The sequence below is a fragment of the Budorcas taxicolor genome, chromosome 2 (assembly GCF_023091745.1).
Source record: "Budorcas taxicolor isolate Tak-1 chromosome 2, Takin1.1, whole genome shotgun sequence".
Classification (NCBI taxonomy): domain Eukaryota; kingdom Metazoa; phylum Chordata; class Mammalia; order Artiodactyla; family Bovidae; genus Budorcas; species Budorcas taxicolor.
Window position 1 is genome coordinate 161,783,411 of NC_068911.1, and position 18,971 is coordinate 161,802,381.

The 18,971-nt window shown below is 39.9% G+C and overlaps 1 protein-coding gene across 1 annotated transcript in view; it reads right to left on the reverse strand.

Moving 5' to 3' along the window:
• Window positions 1–18,971, reverse strand: part of PID1 (phosphotyrosine interaction domain containing 1) — a 272,685-nt gene that overhangs the window by 135,294 nt on the left and 118,420 nt on the right. The window contains exon 2 of the mRNA XM_052661605.1: window positions 13,302–13,448. Coding sequence (XP_052517565.1) covers window positions 13,302–13,448 — 147 coding nt within the window. The remainder of the gene's footprint in view (window positions 1–13,301; window positions 13,449–18,971) is intronic.

Consider the following 18,971-nt stretch of genomic DNA (forward strand, 5'->3'; position numbering starts at 1 on the left):
AAATAGAAATTTTACTTAAGTAAAAGAGTCTCCAAATTGAAAAGAAATAGGAGTCTCCAAATTGTAAAGACCCACCACCTTCCAATTAAATGATTTGGTGGGGGTGGACATTTTACACCAAGACACAGAAGACAGCGAAATAAAGGGACAGTGCCTTCACAATCTCAATCTGAAATTATTTCTAATTTATGTTTCTATATCCAGTCAAATTTTCCAAAAGGTGAGGGCAGAATTAAAAAAACTTCAGACATACAAGGCACACAATTTTTATTTCTTAATATGTGCTCTAGAAAAGCAAAGGTATCATTTCTTAAAAGCAGGGGAGAAAACAGAAGAGTATCTGCCACAGAAGAGAGAAGTCCCAGATTTACAGCAAGAAGATTGCTCAGAAACAAATAGTCTAGTCTGATGCAGGACAAAGGACTCTGGGTGAGACTCCTAGGAGAAGATTAAAAAGATTTACAGAACCTCTATAATTACTAATTGAGTAACATATTGATAGTATATGCCAAATCTGACACAGTATTTAGTGAAAATTAAGTATAAATGTATATCAAATTACGTGTGTATACTTAGTTGCCCAGTTGCGTCCTACTCTGTGTGACCCCATAGCCTGTAATCCGCCAGGCTCCTCTGTCCATGGGATTTCTCAGGCAAGAAGACTGCAAACGGTTACTATTTCCTGCTCCTGGGGATCTTCCTGACCCAGGGATCAAACCCACCACTCCTGTGTCTCCTGCATTGGCAGGTAGATTCTTTACCACTGGGCCATTTGGGAAACCCATATCAAACTATGCTAACTTTAAACTTGTAAATTTTTAATTCAAAGAAAAATGAGCAAAAAATAAATAGATATATATGTATAACTGAACCACTTTGCTGTACATTTGAAACTAACACAACTGTACTTCAATATAAGATTTTATAAAAATGTATTAAATACAATCAGGGTATAATGATGGGTGTTTTAGTTATTACACACCTATTTGAATAAACTAAAATTTCAGAAGTAAATAGGAAGATGGAGGAAGGAAAGTTGGTAGGGTTATTAGAGCCTAGAATTTTACCTTCCTGAACAGACAGAAGATATCTAAAATGGATGAAAACATAGTATGTAAAATATGAAGGTAAAAATAAGAACAAACCACTGAAATAATTATCATTTTCCTTTAAGCAGGACTTGGGTGTGAGGGAAGGATAAAGAAGGCAGTTAAAAATATTTTATGTTCCATTTTCATCATTATCTAAGGTTTTATCTATATAGATAATGCTTTGATAAACATTTTCAATTTAAGGCAAAAAAATCACTAACAAAGAAATTTCAGGCTTTATGAGATTATATTCACAGTCTATATAGTCTGGGTGGTAGTTAGGTCACTAAGTCATGTCTAACTCTTGTGACCCCATGGACTGTAGCCCATCAGGCGCCACTGTCCAGGGGATTTCCCAGGCAAGAAGACTGGAGTGGGTAGTCATTTCCTTCTCCAGGGCATCTTCCCGACCCAGGGATCAAACTCAAATCCACGGCATCGTAAGTAGCTTCTTTACCACTGAGCCACCAGGGAAGCCCTATATAGTCTAATGCTTCCTTATTTAATGCTCATTTTCCATTTAACAAACAATCAATTAAACTAATCCTAGAGCATCAGGTTGACTATTGCTGTAACATTTCATTTCCTCATTAGAGACACCCTGAATGTAAAAGGTGAATAAAACACAGCAGAAAATGTATATAAATGTATATAAATGTATATAAATATATATAAAGATGAGAACATCTTTTAAACATTAACTACTTATACTTGAGGATTATATTTGTATAAAGTTTTGAAATTATCATAACCTTGCAACCATCTCTAACAAGTAGTACAACTCTGCGGGAAAGAAACCATAAAGCATATTATTAATGAGTTTTTGCCAACTTAATTGGTTTTCTGTGTGATGCTTCTGTATTTTGCCTTAACAGATGAAGTCTACCACAGAGGAACTATATTTTATCCACAGAATTAATCCAAGGAAACATGCAGAATAATTAAAATGTTTTCTGACTAAATGAACCCTATATTCACATCATGATTAAGCTAAATTTTCAGAACTAAACCAACAAATTGTTTCAAAGACAAACCATCTAATGAGGAAACCATGAGGGAAAAAATAACTTCATAACAAGATACTTCTCTCAGACACACACATTATAGTGATGATAGCTTCTGAATAATTTTCAAAATTATCTTTAAAGCTTTGTTGGGAATCTAGAAAAAACACTGTTCTCACTCCCTGTGGCAGAATCGTGGACTTTTTTTTTTTTTTTAAACAAACAGTGTTTAACATACAACACTGAACCATAACAAATTACAAATGCTCACAAGTTTCTGTAAAAAATCTGATTTCAATTAAATGTTAAGACATCTCTTCTTTTTCAGAAATTTTTTTTTTCTTTTCTTTTTTTATATATTTTTTATTTTACTTTACAATACTGTATTAGTTTTGCCATACATCAACATAGTTCCACCACAGATGTTCATGAGTTCCCAAACATGAACCCCGCTCCATCCCCATACCATCTCTCTGGGTCATCCCAGTGCACCATCCCCAAGAATCCTGTATCATGCATCAAACCTAGACAGGCGATTCATTTCTTACATGATATTATACATGTTTCAATACCATTCTCCCAAATCATCCCACCCTCTCCCTCTCCCACAGAGTCCAAAAGTCTGTTCTATATATCTGTATCTCTTTGCTGCCTGGCATACAGGGTTATCATTACCATCTTTCTAAATTCCATATATATGTGTTAGTATACCATATTGGTGTTTTTCTTTCTGGCTTACTTCACTCTGTATAATTGGCTCCAGTTTCATTCACCTCATTAGAACTGATTCAAATGTATTCTTTTTAATGGCTGAGTAATACTCCATTGTGTATATGTACCACAGCTTTCTTATCCATCTGCTGATGGACATCTAGGTTGCTTCCACATCCTGGCTATTATAATCAGTGCTGTGATAAACACTGGGGTACACATGTCTCTTTCCTCGGTGTGTATGCCCAGCAGTGGGATTGCTGCTAGTACAGCCACTATGGAGAACAGTGTGGAGATTACTTTAAAAATTGGAAATAGAACTGCCTTTTTCAGAAATATTGATTAAGGAAGCAAAATCATCAAAGAAATGTGTCCCAATATAGGAGTAACTCTCTTCATCTCTCTATTTTTTTAACTAGCTTTCTGAATTTCAACGAAAGAGTCTTCTTAGGCCCAAGAGAGAATAAAGTTAACCTAAACAACTTATAACTTTGAGCATTACATTTTTGCCTGTAAGTTCTTACATTTCTGAAATTCCCCATTTATGAGGGAGGAATCTATAGTGGTGCTAGTAGTAAAGAATCCACCTGCCAATGCAGGAGAGGCAAGAGACATAGATTTGATACCTGGGTTTGGAAGATCCCCTAGAGTAGGAAATGACAACCCACTCCAGTATTCTTTCCTGGAAAATTCCACAGAGGAGCCCAGTGGGCTACAGTCCATGTGGCCACAAAGATTTGAACATGACTGAGTGAGCACACACACAGATATTTAGGTCCTAATCTCTAGAACATATGAATGTTACTTTAAAAGGAAAAAGAGTCTTTGCAGATTTGAATACATTAAGAATCTTGAAATGCGGGGCGGGGGGTGGGGGCAGTGATCCTGGATGGTCTTGTGGGTTCTACTTCTGACCACATATGTCTTTATAAGGCAGAGGGAGATTTGATACAGGCAGAAGAGGAGAAAGCAGTGTCGCCATGGAGGCAGCGACTGGAGTAATGTGGCCACAAGCCAAGGAATGCCTCTTCCCATCATAGATTGGGAGAGGCAAGGAGTGGATTTTCCCGGAGGGCCTCCAGAGGGACCATGGAATTGCTAACACAGTGGTTTCTGCCCAGTGATGCTGATTGTGAACTTCTGACCTCCGGAACTGTAAAGAATAAATTTCTGCAGTTTCGGGTACTAAGACTGCTACCCAGCAGCTCTGAGGAAACCAAGCACTCCATCCTTGCAAATGCATGTGAGTAGGACTTACAATTGTTATGCCAAACACGCCACTGGAGAATCCACATGTTAGATGGAAAAATGTCACTTACCCTGAAGCTAAGGAAATTCTTACCTGGGCAAAGAGAAGAAACTAATGTCTAAGTTGGTGACATAGAGGGAACTCTTTTCCAAATCCTCCAAGGAGAATGGAGTTGCTTAAAGATAATTTTCCAGGTGACCTTCTCACCCAGTTAATTACTTTCATTTAATTGTTTAATTAAATAAACAATTTATTTAAATTGTTAAAATAATTATTAATTTAATAACTCTGCTTAAAAACCAATAACGAAAGCAATATTTATTCATTGTTGAAAATTTATAAAATGCAAAAAATAAGAAAATCAAAAGTTTTACCTATAATCTGACTATCCAGGGATCATTTCTGTTCATATTTTAGTGTGATCCTTCTATTATGAATATTTGAATATAATTATTTTATTTTTACTTTTTTTACTAAAATAGGATCTAAAAACAATTTGCAACCAGCTTTTTAAATTTATTTAATACCTTATGAGCATTTTTCTCACCAGGACCATTTGTACAAAAAATTTTTAATAGCTGCATGTTTTACATAGTATTGTAGAGCAAAAATATTATAATTTCTTTCAATGTAGATTATTTTCCCATTTTCACTAATATATCTTTGCTGATTTCCCAAGTTTTTAAAGCCAAGAAGTAAAGCAGGCAGCAACATTAAAAATTCAGAAATATAGGAAGATACCCTCTTTGACATTAAACAAAGGTTAAGCTGCAATGTCAAATCTGGTTCCCTAGAGTAAAATGGTCATTTTCAGCCACAGCTCTCAGTGTGGGAGGCAGCAGGAAATAAATAGTTTGAAGGTATAAGGATCCCCAGAGAAGCCCTTAATGGGACAAATCAATCATGGGAAAGAAGAACCTCATAAAGAAGTTTGCCATTCTACTCAACAGGCATTCACGCAGAACGATAATCTATATCCTAAACACTTTCATTAGCACAAGTAAAGACACTTTCCAGGATGAAAAGATTTTAGCCACCATATAACAAAAGTGAGCTCATGAAGGATGGACAACTTTGTTGAAGTCACCATAGTTGTCACTGGGAAGACCAAAGTACAGAACTCAAAGTCATAAGTTGGGACTTGCAGTCAAAAAGTTTACATTAAAACCATAAATGAAATATCCCTCCACACTAAGTATCACAGCAGAAGTAGCCTGTATCTTGAACATATGTAGAGAGATCAACCCTAAAACAACATACAGGGTTTTCAGCTGTTACCAGAGCTATATCCATTTTTCTTTCTGATGTGTCTGAGAGCTGAACAAGGTGGTAAGGAGAGCGCCTGGGAGGTGTGTGCAGGATGAAGTGAGAAAAAGGCTGAAGAGGAGTCAGTGCCTGGTGGGGAGGAGAGTATCCTTTTGTGTTCCTGGTGCTCCTTTCCCAGTGATTCTTCTTTCTCTCTTGCATCCTTAAACTGTGTGATTATACAATAGTCCCTACTCATTGGATGCTTGTGAAGATGAAATGCGTTAATCATGAAAAGCACTCAGAACAGTGCTTGGTCCACCCAGTCATGCACAATGTGTTATTATTGTTACTGGTGCTTATATATTTAATCCAGTCTAAGGTAGCTGTTATTTTCATGTTTTAAAAACCCAAAAGATGAACATGTATTACTGTCAATTCAGTTCAGTTCAGTCGCTCAGTCGTGTCCAACTCTTTGCGACCCCATGAATCGCAGCACGCCAGGCCTCCCTGTCCATCATCAACCCCTGGAGTTCACTCAGATTCAAGTCCATTGAGTCAGTGATGCCATCCAGTCATCTCATCCTCTGTCGTCCCCTTCTCCTCCTGCCCCCAATCCCTCCCAGCATCAGAGTCTTTTCCAATGAGTCAACTCTTCACGTGAGGTGGCCAAAGTACTGGAGTTTCAGCTTTAGCATCCTTCCTTCCAAAGAAATCCCAGGGCTGATCTCCTTCAGGATGGACTGGTTGGATCTCCTTGCAGTCCAAGGGACTCTCAAGAGTCTTCTCCAACACCACAGTTCAAAAGCATCAATTCTTCGGCACTCAGCCCTCTTCACAGTCCAACTCTCACATCCATACATGACTACTGGAAAAACCATAGCCTTGACTAGACGGACATTAGTCGGCAAAGTAATGTCCCTGCTTTTGAATATGCTATCTAGGTTGCTGGCATCATACAATAATTAATGGCAGCATTTTTCTTTTTTGGTGGTATAACTGGTAGGGTCTTTGACTCAATGAATTCAACATGAGACCCTCTCCTGCACATTGCAGGTCTGAAATAGTGGATTTAAGCCCAAAAGAGTGTGTGCATAAAGATGAGAACACCATATCGGATTCTGCCAAAGAAAAGTCATGGAATAAATAATCCCTTCAGTCAAAAAAAACCAAGTGTGATGATGTGTGTATGTTTGTATTTCTGCATGCCTGTCTCACTCCCATCCCCATTCTCCATAACAACACCCTCAAGGCATCCATGAAGCTCCAAACCCATTTAACACAGCACCTTTTGGGTGTTGCCACTTGTGGTCCCACAGATATCCCAAATTCCACAAGCTTGAACCCATGATCACTTTTGAAATCGTGACTCTCTTTCTCTTTTCTAACCTTGACTAATGGCCTGCCAAAATTAGAAACCTGGACTAAAAAGGGGGATGCAGAGTTTCTCCAGGGAATGAAAACACCCTCCCCACCAGCAAGGTGAAAGCCTCTCAGTGCAGAAGGCCAAACCACGTGGCAGCTGATGGCCATTTATGACTGCTGGCGAGAGAAGCCCAAGAGAGTAGCCTGTACACGTACTGAGGCTGATCCTATCTGCAAAGAAACATCCTCCATTAGAAACCAAGAAAATAAAACGGGCTATAATATGGAGGAAAAAGCAGCATTTACTCGGCAACCTGAGGACTCGGCCTTTATCACCAACTGCCACCACCCCTCCTGCAGAGTATATGTGCCTCCTTGCAGGTCATTATCCCTGGGTAACTTTTTGCAGTGGACACTTTTGTTCCCTCCCTAGCATCTCTTGCCTTCTTCCTTTCTTCTGGAACTTGCAGATTCAAAAGCAAATCAATGTCAGTGAATCAAGTCAATTCGGATTACATTTCCTGTTATTTCAGCATGAAGCATCCAATACCATTGTTTATCTTTGTGTTCCTATGAATACACAGAACATCCTGAGGGTGTGCAATATATTCTTATGGATGAAGGAGGAAATGAGAGAAGAAAATAAGGAAGAAAGGAAGGGAGGAGGGGAGAAGGAAGGGAGGGAAGGAGAAAGTCAGAAAATTTACAAATCAACAAAAGTAAAAATTACAGAAAAATAAAAGCTTGTTGATACAAACCAACAAACTATAACCTCCTATCACCTTTTACCCTTCTCCATTTGGAGAGACAAGCAGAAGTAACTGAGCTTTGATTTGCTTACAGGGAACTATGAGAAAGAATGCAGAGAAAATAAATTAGACTTAGATAACATTCACTCTGAATATGGAGGGGAAAAAAAACCATAAAGACCAAGGGCCCGACTCTCACTTCATATATCACTATTCTTTATTTTATTCGTATTCTACCTTCGTATCTCAATCAGAAACTTATTTTGCAGAACGAAAGTCTGTATAATTGACATATTTAGGTTCCCATGTCCAAAATGACCTATACCAAAATAGGGCTACAAAATGCATTTGATGAAGATAATAATATAATCAATATTTTTTCCTTCTGTTCATGTGTAAAGTGAGAAAATATGACTATATTTCTAATGAAATACATGACTGATCTAATAAATACAAAATATGTGTAGAAAGTAGATACATTATAATGCTAATTTTAAATATATTTAAATTCAAGTTAGGAGAGGAGCCTGGCAGGCTACAGCCCCCGGGGTCACAAAGAGTTGGACACAACTGAGCAACTAAGCACAGCACAGCACAAGATAAGCAGGACAGCTCGAGGCCACTTCTCAAACTGGCCATTTCACAAGTGCACAAAATGGTAGGCGTTGAGGAAATTGAGGACTTCCTGCCATGCCCTCAGTTCAGAAACTCCTCCCTGTCCCAGGAAACTATAAATCAATCACATTCTTTCTTAGAGCCAAGGGACTACCACTGATAATCCAGAACACAGAAATCTCAGAAAGTAAAGTAAAAACAGTCATGGTTTATGAATCACTAATTCCAACCTAGATAGCATATTCAAAAGCAGGGACATTACTTTGCCGACTAAGGTCCGTCTAGTCAAGGCTATGGTTTTTCCTGTGGTCATGTATGGATGTGAGAGTTGGACTGTGAAGAAGGCTGAGTGCCGAAGAATTGATGCGTTTGAACTGTGGTGTTGGAGAAGACTCTTGAGAGTCCCTTGGGCTGCAAGGAGATCCAACCAGTCCATTCTGAAGGAGATCAACCCTGGGATTTCTTTGGAGGGAATGATGCTGAAGCTGAAACTCCAGTACTTTGGCCACCTCACGTGAAGAGTTGACTCATTGGAAAAGACTCTGATGCTGGGAGGGATTGGGAGCAGTAGGAGAAAGGGACGACCGAGGATGAGATGGCTGGATGGCATCACGGACTCGATGGACATGAGTCTGAGTGAACTCCGGGAGATGGTGATGAACAGGGAGGCCTGGCGTGCTGCGATTCATGGGGTCGCAAAGAGTTGGACACGACTGAGCAACTCAACTGAACTGAACTGAATTCCTTCCTGGAGACTAGTTTGTTTCTGCTCTCATAACTGAGAAGACGTCAGGCCAAGTGCCTCATTCAGGAGGAGGCAAGATTTGGAAAACAAAGCATCACCTGGAGAGCAGACTCAGGTGAAATGTTGGCAGGGCCTTTGGTGAAGAATAAAGGGATGGGGCAGCTGGACAGCTACCAAGCTGTAAATGAAGTCAAGGGCACCCTCAGCATCAACAACAGGGGATAGAAAGGGAGGGAATGGAAAGAAACATATGCTCAACCAGCTCTGTTCACTAGCAACTCCCAAAGGCCATATGTGGCTAAGAAGAGCATTCCCTCGGGAGACCATCCCTCAAGACCTAGCTCAGGACCTTGGCTCCTTCCTGAGATGCGGAACGGGTATAGAATAAGACAACCAGGTAAATCCAGAACAAAGGCAGCCAGTGCATTCATGCTCAGTCACTTCAGTGATGTCTGACTCTTTGCGACCCTATGGCCTGTTGCCCACCAGGTTCCTCCCTCCATGGGATTCTCCAGGCAAGAATACTGGCGTGGGTTGCCAGTAGGCCCTCCTCCAGGGGACCTTCCTGACCCAGGGATCGAACCCACGTCTCCTAAGTCTCCTGCATTGCATGTGGTTTCTTTACCCACTGAGCCATCTGGGAAACCCAAAGGCAGACAGATCCAGACTCAAACAGGAGCCCTATGTAAATAACTTTTAATTTTCCTGCTTTTCCTTCTTGCATCTTTTCCCATATATCTTCTCTTGGTATTTCTCTTCCATGCTATTTCCTTTCTTAGAAATGACCACCAATCACATACTTTATAAAACATTTTAAATAAAAGATAAATGTTATTAGATGTGCTAAACTGCCCCCATTTCCCCACATCTCCCACTTCCCCACTGCATCTCCATTCACTTAGTTGCTATGATCACTCCCTTCTCTGTGGTTCAGGTCTTCAAGCACAAAGCACGTCCAATCACCACTTTCATGTAAATTACACGGTCTATTCTAAAGTGCATGCTCCTGCTCCTCACCAGTAAGCTGAGTGCCCAAATCAAACTCTTTGGAAAGATGGTTCAGAGATCTACTATCCAGGGGTTTCTGACATACTCATAAGTATTGGAAGCACTCGCAATTTATTCGGGCATTCATCTTATTCCTTCTGCTTGACTATAAATTGCTTTGTGCAATTTAATAATTTAAATGTGTGTGAGAGTGCTCAGTCATTCAGTCATTACAGACCCCATGGACTGTAGTCCGCCAGGCTCCTCTATCCATGGGATTTTCCAGGCAAGAATGCTGGAGTGGGTTGACATTCCCTCCTCCAGGGAATCTTCCTGGACCCAGGGATCAGGAAGGCAGATTTGCAGATGAATTCTTTATCCTTGAGCCACCTACTCACTCACAACACCTACTTTGACTCCTTTCTCCACAATTCCACGCACACAGTAGGTTTCCAATACTTTTAATTAAATAAGTGTTTGCTAACAAGCCAAAGCCATCTAGGATCCCCCTGTTTAGACAGGCAAAGGCAGGCAAGATAAGCCATTGTCTCCGCTGCAAAATCAGACACAAGCATCTGACACTCGGAACAGCTCCAACAAGCATCTTAATGGTATGCAGTGGATCGTACAGTTAAATAACTCCACTCCAAAAAGAAAAAAAAGTGGCAGCAAGGGAGGAGAATATACAAAGACCCAGCTGCCCGCAACATGAATAGCCTGGCAGGGTCATCCCGCCAAGGACCCACGGAGAATACAGATCAGAGGGAAATGGGAAATCTGAGAAGAGCCAGGGCCTTGACCTCGCTCACCAGAATCCCTCTGCAACTCCCCTTTCCTTTGCTTCCTCCTGCCTCTGTCCCTCCCCAAACCTAAAGTTATGCAGGCACAACTTGAGAGCTGTGAGGCAAAAAGAACCAGCACTGTGTGGAGGAAGGAGGGTCCCGGCTCTGCAGCTGGGCCCTGGCTACATTGTGCTCATTATGCCTGGCAGGCCGGAGCCCAGGAGGGAGATCCTTCTGCAGCTGGCATTTTGGGAGCTAAGTTAGTCGCAAGAATCAGAGAGGAAACACTACACTTTGTTCCCTGGATGATCTAGAAAATAAAAAAAATAATGAGGGAGGTCTGAAGATTTTAAATCAAACTTTCAAGGCTCAAAAATCTAACTTTGTTTTGTTGTTTTGGAACCAAAGACTATGACTCTGAACACAAAGGTGACATTGTCCCTGAGAATGAAAGGCTGAGACTCCAGTATATTTGCAGCTAAAATTTAAATATGTAAAGTGGATTCAAGTGCGCAGTCTAAAGAAGGATACATTAGAGGTTTTCATCCTTGAAACAGAATAAAAAAGCTGGAAAATACCTCAAGAGGTGTTGGCCCAGATGCCCGATTCTAGGATTATGATTATCTGCACCTGGAATCTCCTCTTCAAGATTTCTAGGGCTGGAGAGGTCATAAATTTTTTATAGCCCAGTGGAACGTGGTTTTCACCTTGAATGCATAAGTTCTTCCCTGCATCCAGCTGAAATCACTGCTGACTTCTCTTTGTCTAAATAGCCCCATAGACCAATGCCTGGGCAATGCTCACTCTCTTTGACATGCTCTTCTCAATTCCTTCTGTGTCTTTTTCAACATCCCTCTAGAAGTAAAATAAATGAACATGATCTAAAGAATGCATAGAAAGAAAAATTACTCCGTGAATCTGGAACCCTATATTTCTTACTAGAAATGTTATATTATCCTAGCAATTATTCCTCTTTCTCCCTCCCCCCACCACCACATACACACACACACACACACACACACACACACACACACACACATTCCTCTTTTGTATCTGGGACTGCATTGTTAGGTCTTTTTATTCTGTAGCTGCATTTTCCCTTCCATTTAAACATGCCCTGCAGACTTAACCAAACTCCTTCTTATACTTGTTCCTACTGATTTCATCATGCTTTTGAGGGACCACTATCCCCAACAGGAACAGAATTCAAAAAGACTTCAGGAAATCTCTAATAACCTAATTTGATTTCTTATCACTTTACAATTTAATGAGTAGTTTTAAAATTCCTTCACATCATCAGTTCACCAAAAGCAGTGTATACAAGGAGACCAAAGGCAGTTCTGTGGGGCCACTCTCCCCTGCTGAAGCAGGGCCACTGGCCACTGCTTTTGAGAAGCTCGATGCTCACCTTAGCAGAGTTATCGTTTAAAATTTTTTTTTCCCAAATGGAGTCATTTAACTCATTTGCCTGAATCCCTCTGCTACTTCTTCCTAGAAATTAAAACCAAATCTAAACTCTTTGCCATAGTATCAAAGCTCCCTATACCTGGACCCCCACAAGACTCCACTACAAACCACAACTCTGTCACGTTCCCACATTCACCGGCCCATTCTTTTCTGTGTAAAATGCACAAGACCAGGAATTAGCTCTCCTTCTTCCTCTGCCTAGCAGATACTTCCACAAGTCCTTCACAGACTGACATTCTCATCAGCCAATGTTTGTTCGTCTGTACTTTTTCCTCTCTCCTCCTCCAAAGAACAGTTAAGCCCCATAAAGATGCTGGAGTTGGGTAGGGGCTCCATTGCCAGGCAGACACTGAGCACACCCAGAGTATTTGTGCGATGAATGGACATGTGTGAGGTTTTGTGCAAATACCATCACTCAGGCTTACTCCAATCTGACCACAACTATGCAAGCACTGGGGAGGGGATGGAATATTTTGGTGAGAGAGATCAATGGATCTTTGCTTCCCTAACCCAGAAAGCAATAAGGGAAAGAGTGTACTACGAGGTTATAAAAGAAATCCACAAGCAAACATGCATTTTCCTGCCCCTTAATTTACTTTCAGGACTCAAAACAAATTTCTGATGACAAAATATGCATGAGATATTTTCTTTGTTACCTCTAAAGTGATGACTATATTCATCAACACATGTAAAAAAGAATACTATGTGAGAAAGAAACCAACAACTTACCAAAATTATGTATTTCATTTCTAGTTCTCTTTCCAAGTCAGCATTATGGTTTACATAAATGAAAAACACTTTTTAAATGGATTCTGAGGCATGAATACTAGAATAAATTTTAAGAGCTACAGCAAAACGAAAATGTAAATTTACCCCCAAAGGATTCAGAGAGTACAACTATTGAGAAACTTGTTCTGTTCTTTGGTCTTTAAGATATATCTTATTCAGATTGCAAATACAAAGGGAGGAATTATCTTTCAGGACATAATTTTTCTTGTCAAGCCCAGCGTTCCATAGGGCTACAGAAAATATGGGGCAATTACTATTTCATTCACACATGGTATAACTCATGTCTTTAGTGTGTTCCACCATATGATGAAGAGTGCTATATCACCAAGAAACATAAAGTGGGGTATAAATTCATACTACCATCACTCAGTGAGCTTATTCTGGTAGTCGTCTGACATCTTCACTCTTTACAAAAGTTATCACTATGAAACAAGTGCCTTAAGGCTGTGCATCCTGCTGTCTGCCCCACCAACAGGTTCCCTGCTGGCCATGAGCCCCCTACCTTGCAGCCACTCTGAGTCCTGGTCTTCATCAGGGGCGTGGTCGTGCACAGCTCGATGGCCTCTGGCTCATGGAAGATGACTGCTGGCAGAGGTTCCTTTTTCAGTGTTAGGACATTCAACTTAGACTTCAGCATGGTCTGAAAGTGCTGAAAAGCAGGACAAACAAAAAAGCCAAACAGAGTGAAATCATTTGGAATTGTACAAGGTGCCATTGCACAGCAAACTCAGGAGCAAACTTTTTGTTCTATTAATTCTATTTTTACTAGGGCAGGCCAAAAGGTTTGAGTAAAATGGGAGGAAAAATCTGTCAGGATACTACCAAAATGAAACTATGGGAGACAGCCAATACCCACTCCTATGCCATGAAAACGTGGGGCAGTGGCAGCCTCACCAGAACTTGATTCTCAGAGGTTCTTCCAAAGTGATACGTATGGATGAGATTCTAGATATGTAATCCATGCTAAAATCAGCTAAATAAGTGAAGATGTTATAGGAACTATCTGAAGGAAAGTCTAGAGATAATGAAAAAGAACTGATGAAAAACACACGTACTTGACTTTTGTTGTCTGCCTTTTTCACATGCGTCATGCCTTGGCTGTAGAACTTTAGAAAATTAGCTGCTTCTCAACAGACCATTTTATCTGCTGTCTAGGCCAGGACTCTAAGTAAACATCTAGTCTACATTCAATTCTTATTGGCATTAACTTTGAAATATACCCAGAATCTAACCACATTTAATCACCATTGTTTTTCTATATGTACAGTTCAGGCACCATCTTTGTTTGGTCTATTAACAGCAGCTTCCAAACTAGTCTTGCCGCTTCCAACCTTGTCACACAGCAGCCTAAGGGAATCCTTCTAAAATCTAATCAGCTGTCACACTTCTGCCTAAGATCCCCAAGTCTTCCCCTCTTCTCATCAAAAAATTCTAAGTCCTTACTCTGGCCTTCAAGCCCACGCATGCTTCAGGGACCCAAAGCAGCTCTAATCTCATTTCCTACCCATTATCTTCTCATTTACTTGAGCCCAGTAAATGATGAATGACAAATTCATGTTAATAATTTGAAAGTTAATTTTTCTTTAAACTTAGAACACCATTAAACTGCAAGCTTTAAAAAGAAAAACCACCATAATTATCCCAAAGAGAGATTCATGGAAGAAAAGAAAAAAAGCTTTATTTTTAGTACTTCTAATGGCACTTGTTTCTACTTTTTGAATGGAGGACATTGATTTTCATTTTGCACTGGGCCCCACAGATTATGGAGCTAAGCTTGGTACACATAAATCCTCATAACTATTTCCTCCCCCTGCTTTATTATTATCACTACTTATCATCACTATGAAATGTGTTTTATTACCATCTACTAGACTACTACTCGGAGAAGGCAATGGCACCCCACTCCAGTACTCTTGCTTGGAAAATCCCATGGACGGAGGAGCCTGGTGGGCTGCAGTCCATGGGGTCACGAAGTCGGACACGACTGAGCAACTTCACTTTCACTTTTCACTCTCATGCATTGGAGAAGGAAATGGCAACCCACTCTAGTGTTCTTGCCTGGAGAATCCCAGGGACAGAAGAGCCTGGTAGCTGCCATCTCTGGGGTCACAAAGCGTCAGACATGACTGAAGTGACTTAGCAGCAGCAGACTACTACTACTACCATCTACTACTATTCTATCACCATCCACTAGAATATAAGCACCATATAAGTAGAAACTGTGTTAATTAATGAAGTCTCCCAAGTACCTAAAACATCAATTGAAACATAACAGCTGTCCTACAAGTATGTGTGGAAGGTAACTCAGATAATAAAATGGAAAAAAAAAAAATCACAGCTCAAATATAAAAATAATTATCTCTACCAGGGATCATGGAATACACCAGCTCACAACTTCATCCAACTTGACATTTCTGAATATGTTATGGACTGTGAAATAAACACAGGACTGAAAGAAATGAATACACAAGTTGTTGTTATTGTTATTTAGTTGTTAAGCCACGTCCAACGACTCTTTCTGCAACCCCAGGTACTGTAGCCCACCAGGCTCCTCTGTGGGATTTCCCAGGCAAGAATACTGGAGTGGGTTGCCATTTCCTTCCCCAGAGGATCTTCCTGACCCAGGGATCAAACCCACATCTCCTGCATTAGCAGGCAGATTCTTTACCACTGAGCCACCAGGGAAGCCTGAATATACAAGTACATTCACCTAAATATAAATTGCCAAAAACATTTTTCATACAATTCAATATAAAGTAAGTAGAAGTTTTAGAATCTTCATCAGAACAAGGCCTTCATTTTAAAATGAAAAAGAGACTCTCACTCAATCTTCCCAAGGAGTATTGATGTCCAGTTTTTTAAATGTAAGGCTATCTTCCTGATAACTGCATAAATCACAAATCTTTGTATTAATCTGAAGTTTCCATCTTTGCTCCTAATTGATTCCCAAGCGATAGAGGGTGTGGATTTGGGGTTGCAAGGTGGTCTGGGAAGAGAAACATAGATCACTGAGAGTGACAGCTGAAGTTGGTTTGCCCCTGTGGACACCTAACTGGAGCCACAGGATGAAGACTGTAAAGGGAGGGGGGCTCAGAAGACGAGATAATGAGCAAGTGCGGACACTCTACCCCAGCCACCATTTTGCTGGGGCTCCATGAGAGGTACATGAAGCTGCAGCTCAACTCAGCTTGACTTCTGACACACAGGAAGGTCCTGAAGATGGCACTAATGGCCCTATTCTTATGAGGGCTGGACAACCACACTGCACAGAAGTTCTGAGACTGTCTTTCTTTCCCCACTGTCATTACTATCAGAACCAAATGGTTCAATCACTAGGCACAAGAGAGACTGGAAGTCACAGTTACATGTACATCTCCCTTGATTACTTGCCTGGGAGCCAAGCAGAAGAAATAACAATAAAAAAAATAATAAGAAGAAACTTTCAAATGTGAATAGAAAAATAATGGAGTTCAAATTCCAAAAGCAACACAATGTTGTTGTATAATCTCCACCATCCACCTTTACTTAATACTCCCACTCAGCCAGCACTGAGAGGCATAGCTGGAACAGAAATAAAATGACAGCCTCTTCTTGTAAGGTTTTTCACAATCATTAGAGACTGTTAAATCAAATGACAACTACAATTCTACATGAGAAGTTCCTTAGAAGAGCTAAAGAAAAAGGTTAAGACAATATTTGAAAGTAAAACAGAGAAAATGATTCTTTTTTTTTTTTTTAAGTGTTTTTTGTTTGTTTGTTTTTTTACTTTGATGGCATTGTCTTTTGTGTCCACTGTGAAAGGATGAAGGTAAAGAGAGAAATAAAATCTGGATTACATGATGAATCATTCAGTCTACCACTTTTACAGAAAATTAACATTTGTATATAATTCTGAGTCTGTCTTGTAAACTTTCACCTGTAGAAATGTGATAGCTAAAGATGCTTCTGATAAGAACACTCTTCTGCCCCTCCCTTGGGAAAAACTCCACAACTATATGCTGCTTTGTGAAATGGGGCTGCCAATCACAATCCCCCACCCCCTAACATTGAGAAAGAATATGTAGCACAGGTTGACTATCTGAGTACCCCATGTCCCTGGCCAAAGGCATTGGTTAAGAGGAAACTCAAGACTGGCTAAACAGAATCTTCTGGAAGGTTGATATGTAGGGCTGCTAAACTGGAGTAAAGAGTGGAGAACTGCAGCTGACCTTCTTTCCTCCCAAGGTCAGTCTGTGAATGATAATACCACACAGAGACAAGGAAAACCCAGAAATGGAGAGTCACAGAATTGACAAGGCTGAGCCCCTGGATCCAGCTGCATCTAGACTCGGATCTAGTGACGGACTTACTGACAGTGTAAACCAAAACACTGCCTTTTATGCTTAAATGAGCTTGAGTTATGTGTCTGATCCCCAGAACTCAAGAGTCTCAGCAATAAAAGTTACTTTTTAATAAAAAAATCATCTGCAAAAATAAAAAGGAGATAAGAAAATTTAAAAAGGACTTCATAAATGTTAATCTGCATAAATAATTAGCAACATTATCTCTTAAAATATAATGAATCTTGCAGTTAGTTATTTGAATAGACTGAGCCTTAATGATCAAGCACTGATAACAACCCAAAGAAGGTATTATAGTCCTCAGGTTATTCATGTCTAAGATAAATCCCTTTGAGCTGCCAAAATAACATGAATCCCAACTATCAAGAGACAGCAAAATACTGTGTGTGCAGTGATATCCAGTTCTTGCTGGGGAGACAAGACCCATGTGCCATCACTAGCTCTGGTAGAACTGCATGACCTTGTACCTCCTGGGCCTCAGTTTTATCATTTTTTAACTTTAAAAAGCTTGCTATAAGTCAAATATGATATCACTTGTTCTTTGCATAGACAAACAACTATAATAAAGATAATGCAACCTCAAATAACATAATCCAGTAGCATCATAAAAAGGCAACACAAGAGCAATCTAATAGAGTGGTTCAGAAAAGCTATGGTTCCCACATGACGGATGCACAAGGTTCCATGAAGAAAATGTGTTATTCATCCTTAAAGAAGGAAAGTGAACAGTGTTGTAGAAAATTAGGGCACTGCCCAGGACAAATTCAACAAAGCTCTGCTTTCCACATTTGGTGCTTTATGTGGGATCCTAAAATAGAGCCTCTAAATCAATCCCCATTATGCAGATGGGGTAATCGCCATGCCCTGTATAATTTTACAGTTGGCGATTCCTATTCCTATTCAGACATTAATCTCTGGCAGTTTAGCAGGCAGGGATTTACATATTTTACCAATTCAAATCCAGGGTATCTCACCTTTGTATTGATTCTGTATCCAAAATACAAAACTTCTTTGGAAGGCAAATCCTGCCTTTTCATTCTTCTAAGATAACTGGAACACTATCTTCACTCAAATTAGAGGGAAGACATTAAAGGTTTTAATCCCTGGTTCATCTTTGCATTTTGAAGGCTAACTACAATGGTCAGTTTTAACTTGCAAATTACTGACTCAGTAATTCCCTAATCAAGCTTCAAAAATATTGCAAATGTTCTCAAGAAAACCACAAGTAACAAGTGGGTGAATGGAATTAATGGAAAAACTCAATAAACCAAACAAATGTTAATTCGTACAAGTATACAAAAATCAGTAGGGCTTTAACATTCCATGCATAATCACATTTCATCATTTCATTTTAATACTTTAGGGTTCTGTAAGAATTATTGGAACTCATTTGTAGTGTCCTTACACTGTATACCACTTGTCTCAAAAAAAAAACAGTGTAGCCAGGCCCCACATATGAATTATGGAAAAAGTGAAATAATCTTTTGTGTCCTTTAATAAGATCTAATGGAAAGTTATGACCAACCTATACAGCATATTAAAAAGCAGAGACATTACTTTGCCAACAAAGGTCCGTCTAGTCAAGGCTATGGTTTTTCCAGTAGTCATGTATGGATGTGAGTTGGACTAAGAAAGCTGAGCGCCAAAGAATTGATGCTTTTGAACTGTGGTGCTGGGGAAGACTCTTGAGAGTCCCTTAGACTGCAAGGAGATCCAACCAGTCCATTCTGAAGGAGATCAGTCCTGGGATTTCTTTGGAAGGAATGATGCTAAAGCTGAAACTCCAGTACTTTGGCCACCTCATGCAAAGAGGTGACTCATTTGAAAAGACC